Source organism: Tympanuchus pallidicinctus, unplaced genomic scaffold (assembly GCF_026119805.1).
Source record: "Tympanuchus pallidicinctus isolate F22 unplaced genomic scaffold, pur_lepc_1.0 scaffold5, whole genome shotgun sequence".
Classification (NCBI taxonomy): domain Eukaryota; kingdom Metazoa; phylum Chordata; class Aves; order Galliformes; family Phasianidae; genus Tympanuchus; species Tympanuchus pallidicinctus.
The window spans coordinates 56,933,025-56,959,047 of record NW_026294769.1 but is presented as its reverse complement, the minus strand read 5'-3'; the positions used below and the strand labels follow the sequence as shown (position 1 = coordinate 56,959,047).

General features: G+C 36.5%; 1 protein-coding gene and 1 long non-coding RNA gene across 22 annotated transcripts in view; one reads left to right on the top strand and one right to left on the bottom strand.

The window, feature by feature from the left end:
• LOC128091540 (uncharacterized) overlaps window positions 1–26,023 on the top strand; it is a 340,253-nt gene that overhangs the window by 28,535 nt on the left and 285,695 nt on the right. The window lies entirely within an intron of this gene.
• RIMS2 (regulating synaptic membrane exocytosis 2) overlaps window positions 1–26,023 on the bottom strand; it is a 433,643-nt gene that overhangs the window by 283,154 nt on the left and 124,466 nt on the right. For 2 of the 21 annotated variants that reach the window (XM_052704738.1, XM_052704739.1), the window contains exon 1: window positions 11,640–12,227. The exons of 18 other annotated variants lie outside the window; for them this stretch is intronic. In XM_052704738.1, the coding sequence (XP_052560698.1) occupies window positions 11,640–11,761 (122 nt within the window). In that variant the 5' untranslated portion in view covers window positions 11,762–12,227. Of the gene's footprint in view, window positions 1–11,639; window positions 12,228–26,023 lie in introns of those variants that run through there. One more of the 21 variants, XM_052704740.1, reaches the window with a different exon arrangement.

Here is a 26,023-nt window from a genome sequence, read left to right as displayed (position 1 = left end):
AAAAGAAACGGCTGCAGTAGTGCCTTATTCATTGCACTGTACATAAGAGCTTTGTATGTAAAAATTTAAAATATCATTTTACAAGATTACAACTCCAAAACTAAAAGATTGTTTCAAGTTACTCAGACAGTTCTAGCCTAAGTGAGAGAACACCTGAAATACCTGAAATTTTTATTTTCCTCCATACATGAAATGAAGTTAGATTTTCTTCAAATGAAAAAAAAATGACATTTAGTATTAAAAATGGAACCTTAATTAATTCACAATAATACATGTATACTTTCATATGTAGTATCATTCCTTGTTAAGTATTCTGTCTTATTTATTGTACATTATTATGTACCACAAATAGAACACAGCAGCCCTGCAGCAGAAAGTGCAGCTAATCAGCACTGAGTGTATCATAGACTGAAAATATAATCAGGCGAAATGGAGGGCATGGTTTCACTGCAGTTAATACAGACTTCTGCTGTGAAATTGACAGTATCCTTTCTCACAAATGCTCTCATAAACCTCCTCTTACAATTCTGTATAGCTTCTAAATTGGACCTCCCGACACGTTTTGAGTGCAGGTGAAGTCTGTGGTCTATAGCCAAGGACCCTACTACGACTGCATCACTTTCATGCTGGCATTAACCAATTTGCAGTCAGTACGACGTGCGTGGACTTCAATCATTACAGCATATTCCTACATTTTTTTCAGTGTATTCATTTCAGTCTTTGCTAAAATGCACTCTAAAAATACAGGGAATGGAAGTGATTAAGAAGAAAACCTGTCAAAATAATTGAAAACAGCATTTTCTTTCTAGATCTATTCAATACACAGCTAATCTAGTGCAATGCTGATAAAAGAAAGACTAGTCCAGAAACCTAAAATTAACACATTAGCATGAGAACATGTTACCTTTTCATCATTTTGATTACATAACTTGAAGTAGTGCATTCTCTTTGGAGAAAAAAAAAAGGCCACCAATTTTGCGGGTGCTAAATTAATTGCAAACTAAGACAAAGATAAGAGATGCATTTTTAGCAGTGATATGAATAAGGAAAGATGTTGAACATTTAATTGTTTTTGTTGTGAAACAGAGCAAGATTTATCCCCACACAGGAAAAAAAAATGGAAGCTTCTGAAATGTGTTCTTTAGATACCCGGGGATAATGAAATCCTAACAGTCACTCCACTGCCACAGTTAAAACTTTGAATCACATGAGAAGTACGTGATGCATGACTGAAGAAAGGTGCTCTGTTACTCTGCAGTATTCTTGTGTAAGCAGAGAGAACTGAAACAGGCAAGGAAAAACTACAGCTAGGTAAGGGATAGAAATAACACGCTGCAATGTGAGCAGGTCTATATGATAAAGTCTTTTTCCTATCTTATTTCCACACTGTTGCACTCCTAAGAGTTCAGTGTATTTTTCCATACGTATTTTCGGCAATTGCAATGAACTAACATCATTTTCTGAAGAGAAAAAAATGCACCATGCAGTAACACAATGCTCCAAATTTGAAATTGTTATAATGTAACTCTCAGAATTCAATTGCTAAAGGCCTACTTAAGAAAAATTAAATTTACTTCATTTTACCTAGCTCACCTCACTTCGACTGCAATGGTAGAAGCAATGGTAGATTCAAAACTAACTCTCAATCTTGACCTAAACTGTTCTTTTAATATCCACTTGCTCTGATCAAAGGTAAATGTATGCAGCAGACTTTCTTTGTATGATACAAGAACAGTTTTGACATCATTCATATGCAACTAAAATGAAATTTTGATTAATGTATCTTGCATAACTTCAGTAGAAAACTGATTATTGAAACAGCATTTAAATACTAATGATCGTTCAAAAGGTTTCCCAATTAAACGTCAGTAGGAAATGCTCAAATTTCTCAGCTGCATTTATTTCTATATTTAGCTGTGAACGCTAACATATAGACATGTTCGTAATGGATTTCACCAGCAGACCACAATCCTGTACAGATCCCTCTGAAATAGCTGCATGGAACTGCAGCAATAAACCTACAGAAATGCAGACTTGCAGGCTCTTCCCCAGTTTACCATCAGCAACAGTCACTGCAGAAATAGTCAATATTTTTCTGTGATTAACAGGATAACAAGGCACGTCTGTACACTACTGCAATCTTATAAACAGAATCTCAGAGTATCTCATACAGTTACCTGGATCTTATGGTCTCCATTATACTTGACAAGCCTTAGCAAACATACCTAACTGCCCAACATCCTCACACCTACTTTTTCTTTGAAAATACAAGTAAATGCACTTTATCTACATATGTTCACAGATTTCACAGAATCACAGAATGGCCAGGGTTGGAAGGGATCTCTAGGATCATGAATCTCCAACCCCCCTGCCACATGCAGGGCCACCAACCTCCCCATTTAATACTACACCAGGCTGCCCAGGGCCCCATCCAACCTGGCCTTGAACACCTCCAAGGATGAGGCATCCACAACCTCTCTGGGCAGCCTGTTCCAGTGCCTCACCACTCTCACAGTAAAAAACTTTCCCCTGACATCCAACACAGTCGAGAAACCATGTTCAAAACTTACATTAATAAAAACAAACTCTGAAAGATCCACCCCAAGACCAAAAATAAATGAATAAATAGATCACTGTAACGAGGATGGAGCAGCTGCCTAGCTAACTAGCTATGGAAATCACTGGTCAGTAATATGATGCAGTTTGCTGCTTTGACTGAGGGCATCCTTGGTGCGAGAGAAGGCTATGCCCAAAATCCTTACGCATCTCTATTTAAGCTATTTGGTCACATAGCCTAAATCTTAAAGGTGAACCTAAGTTCCCAGAAAACAAAATGAAGATTCCACTTGATCATTCATTTGTGTGTACTTGCACACCCAGCGTCATGAAGTTCTTTGTAAATAACTAAATGAAGTAACCTTCATACAGCACATGATGTATCGCATAGGAAATAAACACCAGAAAACTTCAGCAGAGGAGTTTGTGTCATTTTCTGGGCACGGCAAAAGAATTGCCATTACTGATACTCCTCATACCTCATGATCATGCTTCCTACTATGAAAGGGCGTATCTTACCACAAAAGATCCACAGTAAACACAAGCTTTTCTGCACATGAATTCAATTGCTATGTTTTTAAAATCATAATTCTTGTTGCATTTTAAATCTCTTCTGTCCTACTTACAATTTTCCAAAACTTGCAAAGCTATGACAGTTAGGTGAAGTAGTGTCTATTGGAAAACTTCTTGAAAATAGGGCATTGGAAGCAGTTGCTGTAGGTGCTTTGAATAATGGTCCAACACAATGTTAGAGTCACCGTGACACAGAAGAGCTGTAAACTTTGAGACTTCTTTAAAAAACACATTTTCTTGTAGTTCTACAGAACAATGACACCAATAGCAGTGAAAAATGGAAGTTGCCAACTGAATGGGACACTGACTATGCCTAGTTTCAGGCATCCACACAAAAAGCATTTGCTATGAGTGTAATCTGAAGATATGGAAGCACCAACATAAAAAATAAATAATACCAAGAACATCAAGGAATTGGTATATAATAGGCGGGAAGGAGAGGAGGGGAAATGTTACACTTATGGATGCAGACAGACCTTTCAGTTATTTTAGATTCTTTAATAATTTTTGCCTATCTATACTTGCAAATAATTTTTGTAGGGCTACAGATAAACTGATAATTGAAGTGCAATGTCATCTTGAAATTCTTAGCTTACATACTTTAGTAATGGTTTATTTTCTTTATTTCACTATTTTCTTAAGACACTTCAAAAACATTTTGAATGCATTACATGAAAGAAAAATATTCAAACTTGCATCAAAATTTCTCACATTATTATTTTATCACTTATTTAATAACAAAGGAGATGGTTTTAGTTTACCAATACGTCTTCCTGATTTATACTTGAAGACTCCATCTTTGGTGCACAATACAAACTTTTAGCCACACACTAAACTTCTGTGATGTAGAATATTTCTTAGTAATTTTATGTATTATTGTATAGGCTTAAATACATAAATATTTATCAATTATCAGAATTGCAGTTAACATAACTGCATTTCCTTGCCTGTCAGCTTAGTCTGTACACCTTTGAACAGATTATAATATTAATGGCTGTTACAATCTGTGAGATATGAAATAAAAACTAGTTTCTTGAAAACACTGATTAAGTTTCATTACAAAAAAACATCTTGAATACGATAAGAATCTGAAGTATATCTTCATCAGACAGATAACTCAAAAGTTGCAAACAGAAAACGCTCTGAAGATGAAGATATATTTCAGCCTTATAAATACAGCATGTAATTTCACTCAACCTTTGGCAAGGTAAATCCAACCTGATTCTTGTCCTAAAACCAATAAATGTTATGTTTTAACAATTCAATCTTTAGTCATTGTCATACTTAGACAGATTTGGGACAAACTTCTCTGATAAGTAAGATCTTTATTTCATCTATTATTCTCAAATTATTTGTCAGATTAAAAAAAAAAAAAACAGAAATGAAAAGGTAGTTACCAGAAAGTTTCTTTTTCCCCTCCATTGCAAAACACATGTTGAAGTGAAGTCAAGGACTTAAAATACTTCCAATTTCTTGTCCAAACACCATATCTACAGGCATGGCTAAAATGAAGCTGTCATCTCCAATACTCATCTTAGATGTCACGGTTTTATCAAGGACCAATATTATTTATTATTCTTTGTATCACTGTAAAACACCTGAAGCCTAGATACCAATAACTTTTCAGTTTTAGTGATAGTGTGTGCTGCTGGGACATCTAAAGGGATCTGAGGTCCTTAGTCAGTAGCTGGTAGGATCACAGTGTCCCTAGAGAAAGGCAAGAAGCACTCAGCTGCCATTCTGTTCTCTTCTATCCTTCCCATTTATCCTACATATCCAAAGTTTAAAATTTTATGTGTGACACTCTGTCCATCTCTAAGTTGAGATAGTATTGAAGAGGTTTAAATAAGTGTGTTTACCCCTCTAAACTTCTTCTTCTCATGAATCACGCAGTGCTAAAAAGATCAAAAACAGAAAAAAAACAGAAAGAAGGAGGTTGGCAGGAGGGTCCATACCAACAGGAGTTGTCCTCCTCCTTCTGTCTGCTTCTAGGACTCAGCAGGGGCTGCAGGAGCTGGTGCTGGAACTCCTCACCAGGATTTTCTGATTATACAGGTGGTAAAATTGAAATATTCATGAATATGCATGTGACTAGCTATAGCATATGGCTTGGCTTACTGCCTTTGCTTTGTACCTATATGCTAAACTCTAAGCCGAGGCAGTGAGAAACAGACTGAAAATGCATCCAGGCCACTTTTACAGGAGTGACAACACCCTAAATAAGGACAAAATGGCAAGCTGTGGCCTCTTAGTCCTTCAGTCCTTCACCACAGCTTGATCTACCACCAGATGGATTTAGTAGCTCATAAAAGGGTCATGGCCAGTTCGGGATGTCTCTTGGAATGTGTGCATTTCAAAAACTTGGAATGTGTGCATTTCAAAAACTACTGGGCTCTTGTCATGGAACAAATCTCTTTAAAATGTCGAGCATACAGAAGCACCAGCCTTTTTTTTTTTTTAAATACTATGGCATCTACCTTTTCTTCTTCTGGAAAAATTAGATAATATTCACATCTTATGCAGATGTTCCTAGGAATTACATGGATTTAGAGTTATTCAAGAATGGAAGGGATTTCTTTCCATACATTCTGACCAAAGATGTTGTAGTTGACAACTCAAATAGAGCTTAGATTTCTGCAAGTGAGAAAAAAAAAAAATTTTTTTTAAATCAAGTTTTAAGGCATGTTTGATTAGTTTCAAATTTAGGATGATTTAAATTTGTGAATTTAACATACTATCTCAATTGTGGTAAATTGTCCATATCTGAACACTCTTCTTTCTCCTTCCTGATTGGAGCTTCGATCATATGCCAGGTAAGATATTATTACCATCATCAGATAACAGCAGCTGATGCACAACGAGAACAGAGAGAAACCCATTCCGGCTGCAAATATCCCAGCTCTGTGAGATTCATGGAGGAAGCATATGTCACTTTATTAAATCTGTAGCAACTGAGGTGGAAGTAACAGAAGGTATCTCTCTAGAGTTGGAAGAGATAGGAAGAGAGATGCTTCTGTAAGGAAATCTCAGTTTTCTCTCTCTGAAAATATCTGTAATCGGACTCTTTTCCTAGAAACAGGGATTTAAAAAACAAGCCAAAAACCAACAACTGCCAAAGCAGGATGAAGTATGGAACTTCTTCCCAAAAAGAAATAGCTTCAGGGCAAGCTAGCATGTTCAGTTGCTTCTTCCAAGGGAAACAGAAAGATGAGAATGAGAAAAGTAAAATACTCATGCTACTTGCCTCACTTTCTCCTGAAGTAGCAAATTAAGAGGCAAAGAATGGATGGTGTTAAATATAACTCATTCACAGCTCAAAGAGGACACAGTGCTCTGTGCGAAAGATGCATGACGAAGGTGCAAGAAAAGTCCAAACATAATCATTGATTTCATCACCAAGCTCCCTCACCTCTTCTGTCTGCTAGCACTTCATTGGGTTGTTGTGTTGTTGTTTAGTTGGGTGTTTTGGTAATCCAAAAACTTGTAATTTTTGAAATTACTTACAGGAAGAAGAAGTAAAAAGGTTCTCCACATTCTGAGAGCTGCTTTTCATGGGAAACAAAGGAAACTAGTAAACAAAACCAGAAGGGTTTCTTTCTGCACTTCATACACAGCTTGCTGCCACAGTGAGTCTTCTCATGTTTGTATATATGCATAGGGGTTCATCCAAATATGGTTTATACCAATAATTTCAGATGAAAAAAAAAATTGAGGATCATTTGACATGGCCAGCCTCTCTGACACCATACAGAGACCTAGGGCTGGTCTCAGCCCAGTCCTGTTTGAGTCTGCTTTAACACACGAACTGTTGAACCAGAGTGGGGGGAAGTAGCTTTGTCATGCCTTTAACTCACTAAGGAAAAAAAATATATATAAAGAGAAGGAAAACAAGTAAAAGTTCGGGATTTTTTCTACCACTGCATGGCTTTTTCAGCTGATAAAGCTCACCAGCTGTAAACTTCAGGAAATGTTTTAAGACAATATTATATAAATCTAGTAGGGAATTGAAAGTCCCAGGAAAGTGCATTTTTAAAGGTACTTACAGACAAACTCCATTTTAAATAAGATGAGAGGTAATTTCAGTTATTATTCATTTTTTTATGTCAGAATACGGACAACAGACTTTCAGTACCATCAGTGCCATCAGTGTCTTTTTATCCTTGACTCTTGGATTAATAACCATGTGAAAGCAACACACCCGTAAAATTACTGCAAACCCCTTCCTTCACTGAACTTTTACAGAGTCGGGAAAAAAACTGTTGTGTAAAAATATCTCCACAAAATCTCCACAAATTTGTTTCCCAACTAGGAATAGAAAATGATCTTTTTCCTTCAATGTCAAAGTAATCATTAATTGTGCCATGATGAATAACAAATCTCTGTGCCAGTAATTCTTGACATCATGCGCTGCTTTAATTGTAAAGTGGAGCATTAGTAAATAGCTCATAGGTACATTCAGGAAACAAAACTGAAAATTAGATCATGAAAATAAACCATATTTTATTGCTAGTATGGTATTTTCTATGTAAATATCTGGTTTTATGAACAAAGTAATACATTAGGTATTTAGTAACCTTTTGAAAATCAGCATGCTAATGTAAAAGACACTTGCCAAGGGAGTCAAGCAGTACAAACATAAAAGAATCTCTAAAAACACTGGGGTTTAATTTACTGGGATAAAATACAGGATTTTTTTTTTAACTAGGTGTGTCTAATTTCAAAACACGGACCATTCCCGAGTCACTATGGTAATCAGAATTTGTGTACAGGTGAGAAAAACCTTAGTACTATTTCAGGGCAGAATGTATTAGTTATCTTATGCCCCTGTGTGGCCAACCTGTACAACAAACTCACCTTCACACAGCTTTAGCACAAGAAATAATAACACGCTGTGGGAAAAATGAGGTGGGAAAAATCCACTGCTTTTCATTCTTAGGAAAAAGCTTGCTAATATGTATCGTAAAGGTAAAATTGGAGTGATACTGCTCCATGCACTTTGCATCAATTTTAGTCACAAAGGCTACTCGCCATTATGCAGTGATGTGTTAATCTGAATATTGCCCAAAGCTATTATGACTTCTCAAAGCATGCTGCTACAAATAAAGCATCTGACAGCACAGTATTTGTATCCTGAACTCCAAATGGAGAACGACAATTGAGAAATCACACATATCTGATAATTAGAAGTTTTCACAGACATTTTAAAACTTTATTTCATTCCCTTTACTCATCTGAATGACAAGGATGTCAGCAGAAGTCATCAGAAACATTTTGGAGTTCAAAAATCCAAAGCCTCTTTAGATGCTGCCTTAGAATTTGGATGAAAACTAAGCACGTGGTATGCTTTCAGAATCAAGAAAAGCCCTCCTAAACCTTTCTCCTCCCAGGCACACGAAGACTTCATTCCCCAAACTAGTTATGTGCCATGTGCCAAGAATACAGAACAATTCTAGTGGCTTCCTGACATTCGGTTATTCGAATTGGTTTCCCATGGCAGCACGCGTTGGCACAGGACACAGCGCTGTACGAGGAGGCAGGCAAAGGCAGCAGGCCATGAGCTGTTGGCCCCTCGGCAGCCCCAGCTGGAGCTGTGGGCCAGAGCTGAACAGGGCTGGAGGAGGCCCAGGGGATCACACTCCATGCCCACAGCATCTGACTGGAAAGTGCTGCCGTGGAGCTGGCAAAAGGGAACTGAACTGCAATACTCTCCAGCAGAGGCTGCTAGCAGAGGCTAAGACCATTTGCATGGTAAAATTAATGTAACTCACAAGGACTTTAATACTGTATGGATCTTTTCACATCAGGGATTGTAACACAAAGAATACGCAATAAAAATCTAACTGATATAAGGTTCAGTTTAAAGCGATAAAAAACAGCTTAATATATATTCCTGCTAATGCTCAGCATAATACCAGAATACCGAGGCCACGATGGCTGCTTTTCTTGAAACAAAATCACAGCGTCTGAACTTCCCTATGACTTTCCGTGCTATATTCCATTACCAGCTATGTTATTAATATGCAACAGCATGTTTTCTTACATTACTGCATGGTATACCGGCAGTTAATCATTCTGTGCTTCATGTCAGCTGTTATCTTTCAGGACTCTGACTTTTACTTTTTAGATATGAAAACAGACTGAAAATAAAACCGAAAAAGCGAAAGTCATCTCTTTTCAGTCTGAATAAATATTTCACTTCAGAGCCCAAAGAGATAGAGCATGATAAACCTTGATAAAGCAGAATCTTTTACATGTTTAAGGTGATTTTTGTTTTCTAAAGGCATTCCAAAGGTACTGTTTTTTCAGAACTGTTACCACAGACCTGAAACTTGAACTCCTAATGCACAAACAGTAAGGTTCTAGGAGACACATTAATTGTGCAAATCTAAGTGAAAAATCTACCTAAAATACATACTACATTGAAATAATTAGAAAAACTAAAATAGAATTTTTAGTCAATATGGCAGCAGAAAGGTGAACCCTCCAAATTAAATGTAGGCAAAACTTTGCAGTGAGTACTCAAAAGCCCTTTAATCGTGACCAAATTTAAAACAGTGGTACTTATTCAGAATACAGAAGAAATATCTTTGTTTCATAACCTTAGATAACTTCCAAAAAGAAAAGTTTAACTTAGAGAACACAGACAGCTAACTTGTCTCTCACAATTAGTGGTGCATATCGTTAAAAAATAGCACATTTTCTTGAGCCAAAAGCAGAAAAACCCTATGGAGCTTCTTGTAAATGCAGAAATATTCTCATGCTACACAAGACAGCCCATACCAGGCGGTAGGCTGGGTTTCCTGGTAATCCTTTCTTCTTTGCCGGTCTGCTCAAATAAATGTAACTCTAAATCTCAGGCGCCACAAATGCAATAAAATATTTCTTTGATGTCTTATCCATTGAAACTGCTGTAGCTTGCAGCTTTTGCCTGAGACTTGCCCCTAAAAGCACCATGTACACGTATCTGTAAAAAATTAAGGAAAAGCATGAACACTGATCTGCAGAATGCATGCACTTCAATCTGCAACACCGTACCCAGAGAAGCAGGAACTGGTTTGCAGACAACTGTAACAGTTGCTAAGGGCTTGGTTACTGCAGGCCTGAAACTATGCACTTGGAAATAGGCACTGCTCTGCAATCACGGTTGATAATATATAGGAATTATTGCTCCATTTTGTCAAGCTTCAAATACTTCACAGCACAGTGAAGGGATGTAAGAAAATTCTCAGTGAACACAGATTTCATTTGTATCTAAGAAAAATCTTAATTCACTAAGCTGAAACTGATTACTAAATCTGACTGCAAGGCTCTGCGTGCCTGACTGAAAATTCACAGCTGAGGCACTCAAAGTTGAAAGCAGTAAATGAAAAAGAAAAAAAAAGAAAAAAAAAAAAAAAAGAAAAATTACAATATTTATTTAAAGAAAGCCATCAGCAGTAAGGAGAGAATCCTTTGAACAATGTTCTGGGAAATAACAGTTTTCTGAAGTATTAAGTACAAATACCATCGTATTCAAGAAAGAATATCCCATTTAAAAGGGATTTCTCCCACAGATAGAGAGAAGATTAAAATGCTGGATATAGTCTCTGCAATATTACTTCCCCCCTTTTTCCAGAATGTTTCCATCAGTGCACTATCTTTATAAAAACCCACAGGATTCATTTTCTCCCTGATCTGCACTCACTACCTTTTTGAGATAATTCTTAATCATTTTTACAGTTAATATTTAATAGCAGCATGAAAAAGTTCCAAACATCAGTATTACAGCCCATCTTCTCTGAATAATGCAAGAAAAATGAGTTGCTATTAATTCCATTTACTCTCAGATATAAAGCTAAGAAAGCAATTTAATAACCATCTGACACAAATAAACAACAACTTCTCTCTATCATTTCTCATTTCCACAAAATAGCTCTACATAAAAGAATAGCCTACAGAGCTGACTGACCTACAGCAAAGCATCCACTGAGCAGCTGTAATTTGGCTAGTTAAAAAGATTACTGAAGAGCATCACACACAGAATCCAAGCTCTCTAAAAATAAGAAACTGCTTTCTGCCTGTTTTGCAAATGGCATGCAGGACTGCTGATTTACATCTTTCAACAAATTATACGTTGTTAAACAAGCACATCTTTGAGCATTTAATCCTTTCACTGCCACATCCGTGCAGAAATCAATTTCTCAGACAAATTTGTTTATGAATATTTAATATGCTTTAAGGATTATAGCTAATAATGCTAGCTGCTAATGGCAGCTAATGTTTTTGAAAGATACATATCCATCTTGACTGTTTTATTCTATTCTGTGCAGGTTTTATTTCTGCAGCCTGAGTTCTCATTCAAATCCTTACATAAAACAGAAAAGCACCAACAGAATAGAGTTGTTGCTACCATAAAAATGTTAATATCTAAGGGTGTAATTATAAAGGTATCGTACAGAAAAGCATGCAAATAGATTACTATCAGCCTAGGCATAAAAACAGTAAGGGAAATATGTTTCATTTCTACTCACCTCGTGTTGTTCAGCGTTTGTCCAAAAAGATCATTTTGTAAAATATTAGGAGGGGATGAGAAAACCCCATGAAAATGAGATAAAACAGAATTGCAGACCTGGCGCAGTGTCTCAAATTGCATTTTCTCTTTCCTTCTATTTTTCTTCACCACCTGTCTTAAAAGTCACCTATTTTGTACACGCCATCAAATGCAAACATGCCAATCAAGTTCCATATTTCTCCTGATCTCTGTAAAAACTGTGCCTAAGTGAGCAGGAGCTGATAGTTAATTGTACAGTCATTATTCTTCTAATTCAGTCGTAGAAGATTTAGCACCCGTGCGGCTTTCTCCTGACTGTAGCAAGAATTCTAAACAGCAGCAAGCTTTTTGGGCATTCCCAGCTGAAGTGTGAAGCTGAGCTGCTTTCATGTACACTACTCATATTTCTCTAAGCCTATTAAAAACACGTAGTGAATAGATGCTGTCGTCAGGAGTTTCAGCACATCTGGCTGCCAGCAATAAAATCTCAGAAGTAATAAAAATGAGGACAAGGCATCCTCACACTGCTACTATACTCTCTAAGAGGAGGAGGATTTCTGCATCTTCCCCTCCTCCTTTCCTCCTTCCCTCCCCTGTAAAATGACTAACACCGGTGACTGTGTATGCAAGTCTTATTCTTTCTCTTTTTTTAATGTAAAGGCAATTTTTTTTTCAAATGCACGGCTCAGAAAGACCACTCTAAAAACATTCTTCATATTATAAATAACATGTAGCACTGAGACTGTAACAATAGACTCTGTCTCTTCTGAAAAGCTATACTGTACCTTACATGAGATAACAGGCTTTTCACTGCAAATATTTAAATGTAATACCAATTCATGGCTGAGACAAACAGCACACATCCCACACCTAACTGCTCTGCAAGGTCCTGTACTGAAACATCAAGTTCAAAACTTGAAAAATCACCAAAAGGAATATCTGCATTCCTATCTATCTTTCCATCTGTAATAAGTCATCAGCACCCTTTAAAAGTGTACTGCACAGAATCAACCATGATAGAACTAAGCAAAATCAATCACGTCCCTGGTGCTTCATGCCTGCCTACTCCCAGGAAAACTCTCCACTGTTTTAGAAGCCTCTGCTTCGGTGGAGATACAGGATAGGAAGTTAAACAGCTTTTAATAGAGGATAATAATAAAATTCTGCCACACAACATGCATGGTGAAAACCCCTGAAAGTACAGAAAATAAGTATCCCTGACTGCAAAGCCTATTTTTTCCTCTTTTTTTTTCCATACATGTGCCAGATTAGAGGATAACATAACAATACAGAATATATTCTACCATCAAATTGAAAAATAACTATTGAGAAGATTTCCCTCAAAAAATCTCAGCTTCTACGCACAGCTTTTAACATCTGAGCACTAATTACAAAATTTCCAAATAAACCAACAGAAAATGAGGACCATTGCAAAAGTTCTTCAGTGAAAGCAATTTTAATCCTGGTAGATATAAGAATAAGCAACCTTCCAGCTAATTAAAGTGTTCTTTTGATGTGCTCAGAAGGGAGTTCTTATCCAGGCTTCTTTGGCCAGAAGAATGGCAGCTACAGCTCCACTTTTCAAGGAAAAAGAAATAGAAGAAAAAAAGAAACAGGAACAAATTCAACTACAGGCCTTTACGAAAGGGATATTCCTGTCAACATCTTTTTTGATGTGTCAAAAAAGAACAGAGAAAATATTAACTAGCAGAATTATTGCCAAATATTCCTATTTTTGCACAAAAATCTACCAAGTATTACACAAAACAGTTTTCAATCTCTGCATTTATTCCTATTGCATGCTGGAAACATTTCTATTTGAGAAATGTAGTTACATTGTCTGGTTAAAATCACTAACATACCTGTCTAGAAAATCGTTGACTTACTAGAGAAGGAACTAATGATTATTTAGGGCTACTGTGGTATACTAAAATGAAAACGTAACAGTTGGTAACCATACCTTGTCCATATTACAAGGAAATTCTTTTTTGTTACATAGGAAATTTTGCCTTTATAGAATTGCATCTGAATGACAACATTTACAAATCTGCTGCAAGAAATGGAATCATCTTGCTACAAATGATTCAGGTTATTCAAGTAATTATTAGCAGCATATGCACTGTATAACGGAATGGAGTCAATGCTGACCATGCAGTAACTACAAGACCAATATTTGAACATGTGCTTCAATTTTCTGTGTGACTTGTGCGTGGTCATCAAAATCAAAATTTTCTTGTAGTTGCAAACAAGTTCCAGATATTCGACTTTCACCTGTGTCTTCATTTTCAGATATTGAAGTATTTCAGACATTTTTCACAGAGTCACTTAATCGTAGCAATTAAAGGGAACTGTGGAGATAATCCAGTCCAACCCCCCTGATAGCGCAGTTCCCTTCAGCAGGTCGCACAAGAAAGTGTCCAGGAGGGTTTTGAATACCTCCACAGGAAGACACCACAGCATCTCCTGGCAGCCTGTTTCAGTGCTCTGTCACCCTCTCAGAAAAGACGTTTCTATGCAACTTCCAGTTTTAACTCTTTGCACCTCATCCCATTGCTCCACAACACTGAAAAGAGCTCCATCCATTTGGCTCCCACCCATTAGGTATTTATGAACAGTTATGAGGTCCCCTCTCAGCCTTCCCTCCTGCAGGCTGAAAAGCCACAGGTCTCTCAGCCTTGTCCCATACAAAAGATGCTCCAGGCCCCTCATCATCTTTGTGCTCCCCTGCTGGCCTCCCTCTAGAAGATCCCTGTCTTTTTTAAACTGATGAGCCCAGAACTGGGCACAGTATTCCAGACGAGGCCTCAGTAGGACAGTGTAAAGAGGGAGAATCACCTCCTTGACCTGCTAGCCATGCTCTTTTTAATGCACCCAATACAGAAGTCGTAGGATACCGTCTGTAAAATTACAACAAAGCTACTGAGATATAGGATATATATTTAAAATTTCTCAGATTTTCATTTTATTTTGGAGTAAGGAATCAACAGCATTTACTCAAGCAAGGATATTGGTTAATTCAAAAAAGATAAAAGGGGATACATTTTTAAAGGCATATGCTCCACAGCTGCAAACAGAAGAAAACTCAACTATAATGATGTGGGGTTTTTTGTACATTTTTGTACACCTGTTCATTTTTGTACACAAGTAATTTTCAATCAAGACTGAACTTACTGTCAAATAGATATAGATATAGATATACATACATATATATATACATATATTGAAACTTCAAAATATAAATATGCTACGGAAAAACAAACAAGTTCCTTTCCTGATCTTTCTTTTGCTCTCACAGAGGTCCTTTTGGCCAAGACATAATTCCTTCCCACATTTATTATATTCACTTTGTAAGGTAGACTTCTTACTAAACTCTCTTCTTAGAGAGAAAGTAATCGTTTGGGCCAAGAAGAACAAAGAAAGCATTTGGCATAACAAGAACATCACAGAAGAACGGAGGGGACAGAATAAAGGAGAATGAGCAGAGTGGGTTGTTCCCTCTGAAACGCACATCTTCTCAGAACCAGAATGGAACTGACAAACAATGAAGTCCACAGAACCACTTATACCATTTATGTCCTGCATGCTAATAAAGTTGGAGAATAAACCAGTGCCTTATTCCAACCCTTATAGTGATCCTGAAATGTTTCAGCATTTTTTGTATTGGGATATTTTCCCGTGATGAAGGGCAGAGTGATTTAGGTTCATTTTTGAAAAATTATATCCTCTGCACTCTCATGTTGAAAGCGTTGTGTAAGAATTCTGGGAAAGGTAGCAATATTTTTTTCCCATTTAATATTTAACTTCCTTTCTACTTGAGATCTCCTTTTCACTTCTTCAAGTCACACATTCTGAAACTCCAATACATACATTGAAAGAACATCAAAAAGCTTTTTTTTTTTTTTTTTTCAAAACAGTCCCCATTCTGTACTTCTACACGTAAAAGGTAAACAAAACATTAGGGTTCGTGATTCTGGCCTTTCCTAACATTTGAGGACACTTAGGTACACACACTTCTTAATAAATTTTTAAATGACTCGTTTTTGAAAAGGGTTTCATAGCTATGAAAAGAAAATGCTTTAAGCATTTTGTTCCTGTAAAGAACAGGAAAAACAAGTCTAAGATAGTCTGCAAAACTACTTGATTGAAATGGCCCATTTCACAATGAAAAGGAAAGCCTGGGAAAGGCTCATTTTATTCATAAAGCCGGCTCCACTTACATTCATACTGATAATAAATTCTTTAGCCAAGCTGAAACTTTATAAACACTGTCCACCTACAAACAGGAAGAAAGGTTCTTTCAGAAGGTTCCCAAGTACTCATGGCTATTTTTCAACTTACAAAAAAATTTATAGTTCAAATATAAGATTAACCTTACTGTTGATGCTAGAATTCAGAAAGCTCATAAATTTATTATACAAAGAAACTTGACAATATGTACAAATACGTTATCTTGAACATTACTTATTGGCATTTCAAAGAAAGCTGTAGCTTAAGCAAGTTGAAGACATGCAAACTCATTAAAATAAGGTCTTAAAAGGAATGTAAGATCATTCTCTGACAAAAGACATTATGAAATTAAATTTTGAATAATTTCCCTTCTTTTTTTTACTAGATATGGCTTGATTCCATCAGTTGTTTTGAATTTGGGAGTTACCTTTTTTTTTTTTTTTTTTTAATGTACAGTAAGTGAAACATACATTTTTTTTTATCTGGACACTAATAAAACTGGGTAACTAATAATAGATAAATCACTACAATGCATATATCATTGCTCTCTTATCTTCCCTAAAGAAACATCTAAATACTTCAGGTACAAAATTTTGGACAATTTTCACTATGACAGAAAAAAACACCTTAACAAATACTTTTCAAACAGTAAGTCAAAAAGAGTGGCCTTGCACACTGCCCACTGTTATATTATTACTGTTAGTACTTCAGTAACTACTAGTTTGGGGTCAGATTAGCAAACCAATGCTCCAAAGTTGGATGTGATTTTAAAAAACTAACTTAATTCAGTATTAGAATGGACATTTCACTTAGCTACTGAAAATAAAATGCAGTCAGACTTTCAGGTGTAAAGCGCACATCAGTGTGCAAAGGTTCAGCTTCACATAAGAGATTTTCAGGCACTAAGACAAAATCATCAATTGAAATTTAAACACACATGCACAGAAATCATAGAAGCCAGTATTCTGAGTATTTAGGATTATAAATAGTAAAGAGAGGGATGTAGATAAAGCCCCAATCCCAACAGGATAAAACTACCTAAATCCAGGCTGCAGTGAAGCATCAGTCTCTGCTCAAGTGTTCCAACAACGAATCCACTTCTTGAGCTGGTGTGGGAGCAGCCATTCAAAACAAACCTTTCTTTTTATTACGGGAAGTCCTGCAGTTAGAACAATGCCTGGGAACACAGAAAACTGAGTCCCAACTTTCTCTTTTACCTTCCTCAGATATGCCCAGCAAGTCCACATCAATGTCCCCTTGGTTAATCCAAATGGAATCTACTTTTGCCGTTCAGGCAGTTCTCTTTCCCATAAAACAATTAAATATTCAAAGAACTATTTAATTCACTGAGTTAAACATTTATTGAGAATGGAAAAGTGATACTGATTTTATTCCCTGGTAGTCAGGTCACAGGTCTAAGATGGAAGATATGGAAATTCCAGCTAAGACACCAAACCTCATCACAAAAAATATCCAGTAACAATTACAGTAATGTCAGCAAAGTATGTTCATCTGAGTATCCAACCATTAAAACTCATAGGTATTTCTTGTTTGTGTTTTTATTACAATATGTTTCACATTTCTTTATTTCCATATTTGTATAATTCTTTTCAATGTCCTTCTTTCCAAAAATAGTTCTTCACCTTCCTCCTATTCCTCCATATAATAATAATCTATCCTCTCCAATAGCCTAAGATACATATTTTAAACGCAGAGATAGAAAACTCTGAAATCTGGGTAGTCTGTCTGCTTTTTCTATCTATACCATCATCCATTGCCACGACTGAGGATAACCGTTAATTTCAGCCAAACTGGAAAAAGAGATATAAATGTTAAAATACTTAAATTTCACAAGTTGTGTGAAAATCAGCATCATTGTAGGAGAAAGACCCAATTAATCACAACATGGACAAACTCCAAAGAAAACTGATGAATGTAAACTACATCAGTCCAAAAGGCCAAGTCTTGACATAAGATTCTAGAAGTGCCTTGTACTTCCTAAGCAGAAAAGTGCCAACTGTCCCTAACTCATGTGCTGAAATTCTGCTTCACTGCCCTGCATCTCCTCATAACCTAAACAGAATACTGTATTAGTTGTGATCTACTGATTAATATGGCTTTTAGAACTTTCTAAACTTTCTAAACCATGACACATGGCTTTACCTATATAGTCAGTATACAGGAAACTCAGATTTTATTTTATTTTGACAGATTATGGCTTACTTTAAATCTCTGAAAGGAAAAAAAATGAAGACTTGTCAATCCTCACTGTTAAAAAGATATCAATGTTCAATAAATAATCTCAGTGTTAAAAAAATCGACATTTTTGGAAACTCAGATAACACAATGCTAATTCTGATTTTGCTCCTTATTTGCAGATAGTAGGAAATGCGCCATATGTTCAGCCGGGAAATCCTGCTGTTAGGCCCAGCATGGATACATCCTAACTGGCACTGACCACACCAACTGCGCATTTCAAGATGAGTAAGATAGAAAAAATAAGCAAAAAACTGGACAAATATGAAAATTATTCATGGTTATAGACTCTCGCACAACAGTTCTCCTTCTTCAAGTCAGTGGACTCTGAACCAGTCATCCCTTTAATAACAATTATCTTAAAGCTATTTTTAACAGGAGCAAATTTCATTTATTGGTTAATTTTCTCAATATAGATTATGGCTTCAAAAACCTCTCCATGGAATTCGCTTTAATACATTAGCTGAAAGACAATACGGGAAAATTTAAATATGATAAAACATAGAATAGCTGAAAATAATTACACAAAATGTTTAATTTTAATTATTTCTCATATCTCTGTCCTCACTTCTGAAGATTATACAATATATACAACTTGCACAGTGAAACCAAAAGCTTCTATTGCTGGGGCACTTCATAAAATACAGAAGAAAGCAGCTTCCAGGGCCTTGTATCTAGCCCTGTTGCTGTGACTTCATATCCTGATTTCAGTTGGGACAGAGATTTTTTTTATAGTGTCTGGTATAATGGTATGTTTTGGCTTCAGGAGAAAACCAATGCTGATAACACACTAATGCTTTAGTTGTTGCAGAACAGTGCTGTACAGAGCCAAGGACATTTCAGTTTCTCAGCTTCTTGCACTGCCTTGCCAGCAAGGGGTCCGGCTGCAATAGGGAGCTGGGAGGGGACAGAACCAGCTGACCCAAAGTGGCCAAAGGGATACTCCATACCTTATGACATCATGTGAAAAACTATAGAACCGAGGGGAACTGCCCAGGGGGGCTGCTGTGCTCAGAGACTGGATGGGCATCAGCCAGAGGGTGTTGACCAATTGCTCTGTATATCACTTGTTTTGTGTATATATATATATGTATATACACACACACATACATATATAAATAACTCTAATTTCTGTTATTTCTCTCTCTCTTTTCTGTCTTAGAAAATAGTTTTTATCTGAGCCTATGAGTTCCCTATGAGTTCTACCTTTTTTTTTTTTTTTCTGATTCTCTCCTGCATCCTGGGAGCAGGAGAGTGAGCAAAAGGGTGTGCGGTGTTCAGCTGCCTGCCACATCAAACCACAACGCATCACTGTCTTATTTCTGATTCACACCTGAGAAGGAGAAAAATGTGAAAATTGTGAATGCTAAAATCTTAATGCCAGAGTCATTTTGTTTGCAAGGCAACTGAAAACAGGACAGAGGGAAAGAGTTTGTAATCAGCATCAGCAGTTTTCCTAATACCCTAAACAATATATATTTAAAAATGTATACTGGAGACCAAGTGAACTCAATCAGAAAGAACAAGCTGCTTTCTCAGATGGCTGCAGAACTCAGGACAGGTACAGATCATATTGATAAAAGTGGTAGATATTTACAATGTAGGGCATTTTTATGAATAAATCTTAGTTCTTTTTGTTACTACAGTGATCTATCCTTTGCTCATAATTTAAGCAAATTTAGAACAAACAGTCCCTATGTGAATATGAACTAACTAATATTATACATATTGGTCACTAATATTAGGTGTATATATAAGTAAAGTATATGAGAGCATTTATTCTCCAATAGTTTTCTGATTGTATCTTCCAATGTGCATCCATCACTAGATAATGTCAAAATAGAAGTATTTGAGTTTCAAGGTGGGTTTGCACACGCATCTGATCTTTTGTTGTTTTAAGTGTCATATATACTGGATTAAATTCTCAAATGTACAAACTGTTTCTAAATAAAACAGATTCTACCTCCACTTTTCAACAAACAAACTCAAAAACAAACAAAAAAAACTCAACTTCAGCAGTATGCTGTTACATCACAAGGTGTAACTTCATATTATTTTGGATTCCAGAATCTTGGCAACAATACTATACATTCAGTGACATTCAAAACAATATTTTAGAATCACAGAATAGTTTCAGTTGGAAGAGACCTTGAAGATCATACAGTTCCAACCCCCTGCTATTGATTATATCATAACCTCCCTCCAGACCAGGTTACTCAAAGCCCCATCCAGTCTGGCCTTGAATGCTTCCAGGGAGGGGGCATCCACAACCTCAGTGGGCAAACAGTGTCTCACCGCCCTCACAGTAAAGAATTTCTTCCTAACATCTAGTCTAAATCTGCCCTCTTCCAGTTTAAAGTAATTTCCCCTCATCCTGTTGCTACATGCCCTTATAGAAAGTCCCTCCCCAGCTTTCATATAGGCCCCTTCAGGTACTGGAATGCTGCTATAAGGTCACCTTGAAGTTTTCTCCAGGCTTAAAGCCACAAGTCTCTCAACTGTCAGTTCTGAAAACTAAGTTTTAAGTTTGTTGTTGCCAATTAAACACTGTTTTATTCCTTTTAAATACAAATGCCTATGTGCCATGTTTTTCTTCCTGTATAATAAGCTGAGAAAAAGAGGAACATGTAAAAAACAATTCATATGACTAAAACTTGTAAGTGTCCCAAAAAGGTTTAGTTAAGCATTCTTATGCTTGTATAAGTACCTTATTTAGGAGGTATTAATATAGCCTATTGCATTTCTATGACTGCATTTCTATTGCCAAAACTAAGAACACTTTCAAATACCTGCCTTGACTGTGTTCAGATACCATGTCAGAAGGAAAATCCAGGTTACATATCCTTTCCATTTTCCCTTCCCAGCTCATTGCTCATAACTCATGAAATTTAATGGATCTGCATGTTTTCTAGCAATATTCTTATTGACCGCAGATCTCCTACATTAAAAAAAAGTTTCACCCTAAAATCTAGAAGTGCATGTTTTTTGACTCACTTCCCTGGCCAAGGACAAAATTAACTCTAAATAAAAAAAAAACTAAAAAGCTGCTGGGGCAGAAACTTCTTGTGGCAAATAAAAAAGAAACCACCTATTTGTCTAATAAATATAGAAAATACTTTTTCAACCTTAATGATTCTACTTCGTATCAAAATAATTCATTCATATCATTAATTTTGTTTCATGTCTGTAGAACTGGAAGTCTTCCTATAGAAAGAATGCATCTGTTTTCCTCCATAAAAGAATGCCCATTAATTCTGGCTCTTTGAATGAACCTATAATCAGTTCCCCACTTCATTCAGAGTGTCTGACAGTTTACTGAAATAGCTATCTCTGTTAAGCTTTTGATAGGAATAAACTCATTTGTGCATATTCAGATTTGTAGTATAAAATATAGTATCACAAAATCATAGAATGGTTTGGAAGGGACCTTAAGGATCATCTGCATAGTTCCAAGTTCTTTGCCACAGGCAGGGACACAGAATCACACAGAATCACAGAATCACCCGGGTTGGAAGGGACCTCAAAGATCATGTAGTTCCAACCCCTCTGCCTAGCAGGGCCACCAAACGTACACATTCAGATCAGGTTGCCCAGGACCCCGTCCAACCTGGCCTTGAACACGTCCAAGGACGGGGCATCCACAACCTCCCTGGGCAGCCCGTTCCAGGGCCTAACTACTCTCCTTGTGAAGAACTTCCCCCTAACATCCAACCTAAATCTTCCCTCCTTCCTGCCTCTCATTCATGTTGCTGAAAGCCCCAACCAACCTGGCCATCAACATCTCCAGGGATGGGGCACCCACAGCTTCTCCAAGCAAGAGAAGAATTTAGATGTAATATTTTTTAAGTCTTAAATGAATGTTATGAAGATAGAAGAATCAGATAATGAGAGTTAGAAAAGCTCTAACTAAAACTTAATTTTCTTCCCTAAAGGAATAGCTGACTTACCCAGCAGAAACAGTAAGCCATTGCATTCTGGCTGAATAAGCAGAGGAGTAAATGTAAAACCCATTCACACAGCAAGCAATATATGCAGTAGATGCTACACCTTGCAGAATGCATGCTTTAAAGTAGTATATTTCACACAATTTAACCTTCACCTGACTCACAATCAATTGCTATTTCTTTGAACCTCATTACAGTACATGAATCCTGCTTTATGCCTCATTTGCAGTTCTGGATGGTTCACCAGTGAGGTGTATCTCACTAGGCGAGAGGTGCTGGCCTAGAACAGAGATGTGATTGATTTTTGTAACAATGCCTCTACGCTGCTGAAAACCTCATCTGCTCAAAAAAAAAAAAAAAAAAAAAAAAAAAGATTTCTATTCTTCAGTTTCATCAGAAATTCTCACTTTCCATTTTTCAAAAAACAAAAGGCAATTTAAAACAATACTAGCAAAATTTTATGCATGATTAGTAATGTAAGATATTAAAAATAGAAGCCAAAAACACATGCACTAAAAGTTCTCAGACATTTTACTTATCACATCAGCATGACTTAAACAAGGTGATTTCTTCAGATGGTTATCATTTACATCCATTACACTCCAAATTCTACCAATTCAAAAAAGACATGCTTAGCACAAAACAGACAGCAAAAATTAAATCCTACAACAGAACATTGATGATTCCCAACAACGTGAAAGCACACTGCGTCATGACTAAGACAATATAAACATTCAGGTAAAGAGGCAGAGAACTAGCAGAAATAGTATCTTCTTTGTGAAATAAATACTTATCATCATCCTCTTTGGATGAAATCTTTACACAAACACTTCAAACACTTTTTTTAGTGAGCAAATTGATCCTAAAGCTCCTCTTCACAAAAAGAAAATAACGGTTACATTCATCTTCACGGCATGGCCATGTTGGCTCTCATTTCATGTGAACTGGAGTTTAATTTTACACATTCACATAGTCATCTAGACAATATCATACAAAATTTATTGCAGAATCCCTGCTTTCAGATGACCGATTTGGACCTGTGAGGGCCTCCAAACTTGTGATGTGTGTCTGAGTATCCAGGTGATCTGTGATAAACAAGTACATGTAAACTAGAAGTTAGGCCATTCTCTAAAGGACAGAAAGATTAGCCTTCTTGTCTTCTGAAGCAGGAGCTAAGAGAACACAAGTATGCACTGAATTGTTTATTAATTTCTGCTGTAATTTAATGCACTGGATAAAAGCTGGAGCATTCCATATCTTGGGAACCAGTTCAGAGAGACTAATTTATCTTCCTTCTGTGTCATTATAATAATTATGGTGTCCTCAGTTGCTCCTATCTTCAGCTGATTGGAATACCAGAAGAATATTTTCCTAATGATCACACACCTCTGGAATTCATTTTCTTTGACACTATCATACAGCTTTTGTTTTAGAAGTGTTAAGACATAATGTAAATATTTTAATTAGGAAAGACATCAGCTCAATGCTTGAGTTTTATGCTAGAGGAGTAGTGGCAGTGCTGGCCATTACACTAAAAGCTTTTGGGAGAGTGTAAATTAATTTTATAATTTATTGTTTTCATAACTATTAAGCTTCATAATACTTGGTGATCGCTATGGTACAAATTTCCAAATAAATCTCATTTTCACAGAGTAAAAATATTTCCAATAGAATAACCCACATGCTACATAGAGAACAAAATCTAAAATGCTTGTCTTGAGGGACATCTCCTGGTTTATTCAGCTTCCTCAAGATTAACTTTGATCTGACAGCTTCTGTGAGTAACTAAAAATGTGTTGCAGGCTTTCAACACTTACAAATGCCCTTAATTACTTGGAAGAGGATTAAGAAGTGTATAAGAATGAACTGTCACCATATATTCCAGTGCATCAGACTGTACGGCAAAGTAGCCCATCATCATCCAAATCAATTTTGTCGAGGAGAAAATGTTGAGATGCTGCTTGCACTGGCCTCAATATCCAAATCTCCATCAGCTGTTTTAAGAGCATCATCTACAAGATATTCCTCCTTTTTTCCATTCTTTCACTGACATATTTCTTTCTTCCTTCTCACTCTGACTCTCAGAGGCTTTACAAATGATATTCTCATTTGCAAAAGAATCTCTGCATCAAAGAAATCCCGCCAAGTAACTCTTGAATTGCTTTTTCTTTATTTAATTCTCCTTTATTCAAGGATTCAACTCCGTTCTTCAAATCTTCACATATATTTTCTAAATGAAATCAACACATTGACTTGAACATGATATGGGAATCACCCAAAAATACATATTGTTTTTAAAAACTGAAAACTCAAGTTAAATTTGTTTTGTTTCAAGAGTTCTTTTTCATGCTATTTCCTATTAAAGAATGATTCAGAAAGATAAATAATTAGAGGTCCATTTCAGGAAAAAAAAAAAAAAAGCAATTATCTCAGAATCATGAGGAGGTGAAATGGTTGAATTAACCGCTGACTTGCTGACTCGTTGAAATTCAAGAGTTGAGGTTATTAAATTAATTGTGATTCCTCTTCTAGCTTAGAATATTTCTCACAGTTCTAACTGAAGCATGAAGACACAACTAAGGAAGGCCCATTTTTTTACAGCCCAGGATGTGATGCCAGAGTCAAAAAGGTTTAATTACAGTTATTCTACTTCTGGGGGGAAAAAAAAAAAAAAAAAAAAAAAAGTTTTGTGTGCTGATTTGGAATCTAATGACTTGCTTAAGCTTTCCACTTTATTTGGCACTACAGAGAAATTCAGATGCATTCCAGTTAAATCTCATCAGCTTCAGTGACTCTTTTCTTTTTTATTGAAATGAAGCATTGTGGAAATCTTTCACTTGAAGTTCAACCACAGATTTTTGCTAAGTCATTACCAAAAAAATCCAAAACAAAACAAAAAAAAAAAAAAAACAAAAACTTGCAGCTAAAATGTAAAGCATTCAATCAAAATACTACTATAAGGGCTGGGCCGTTCCTGCTGTTTTCTTTTTGCCCAAGAACATGGGTTTTCTGTAGAAAGTTTATGTTTTATACTATTGCAAACTGCATAACAAAAACTTATTTGGCAGATAAACTACATATAGGGACCCAGTCAAGCACATAGAATCAGCTGACAGAACACTGAACCAGAAATTGGGAAAACTGGAGCAACTTAAACCTGCTTTTACTGTATGAACAAGATCCTGAGCTCCCCAGTAACACCTCTTGGGAGCCCAGTCCTGCAGAAACGGGTACTTTCTGATGTCACCTTCTGAAACAGCAGCGCATGGCCGCAGGGCACAGAGCTGCACAGTGCGGGGATGTCAGAGCATATTCTGAGTATTAAGGCACATAAACACAACCCACTGCATATCATACGCTGGTATTACCTTGCAACTTAAAACTGCACTTTTCAGTTGAAAGTTACTGACCTCAGATGATCTACATTTTCTACTGAACTCGAAATGATATTGCACTGCACCAATTTGCTGGTACGGATAACTGCTTACTTACAATGGGAACAGTTCCTTCAAGTTAGTTGACAACAGCGAGGTTTGTTTTCACATAAAGGCATAAAATGAAGGATTCTCAAAGTCTGGGAGAGTTTGCTCACTTACATGACCACAGATCTGGAAAAAGACTTAAGAATTTCTGGCAATTGAGGAAGAGAGGTGAGCTAGAGCTAGGGGAAAGGAAAATAACTAGATCAGAGAAAAGAAGATCCGTCCTTCAGCGAAGGAATACCAGAAGTGTATCACTTCTAATGCCTAGCCAGAGTTTGGTTAAGAACTCAGACCAGTGAGAAAGAGATGAAGAAAAGAAAATGAACAAATAATTAAAAAAAACAGTGCTCCAGAGTGAACAAAGAAACAAACAAGGATATGGATCGAAGAAGGGGCAGAAACAGACACAGAATAATCATGCTAAAGACAAGGCAGAAAACAAAATAATAGTAGCT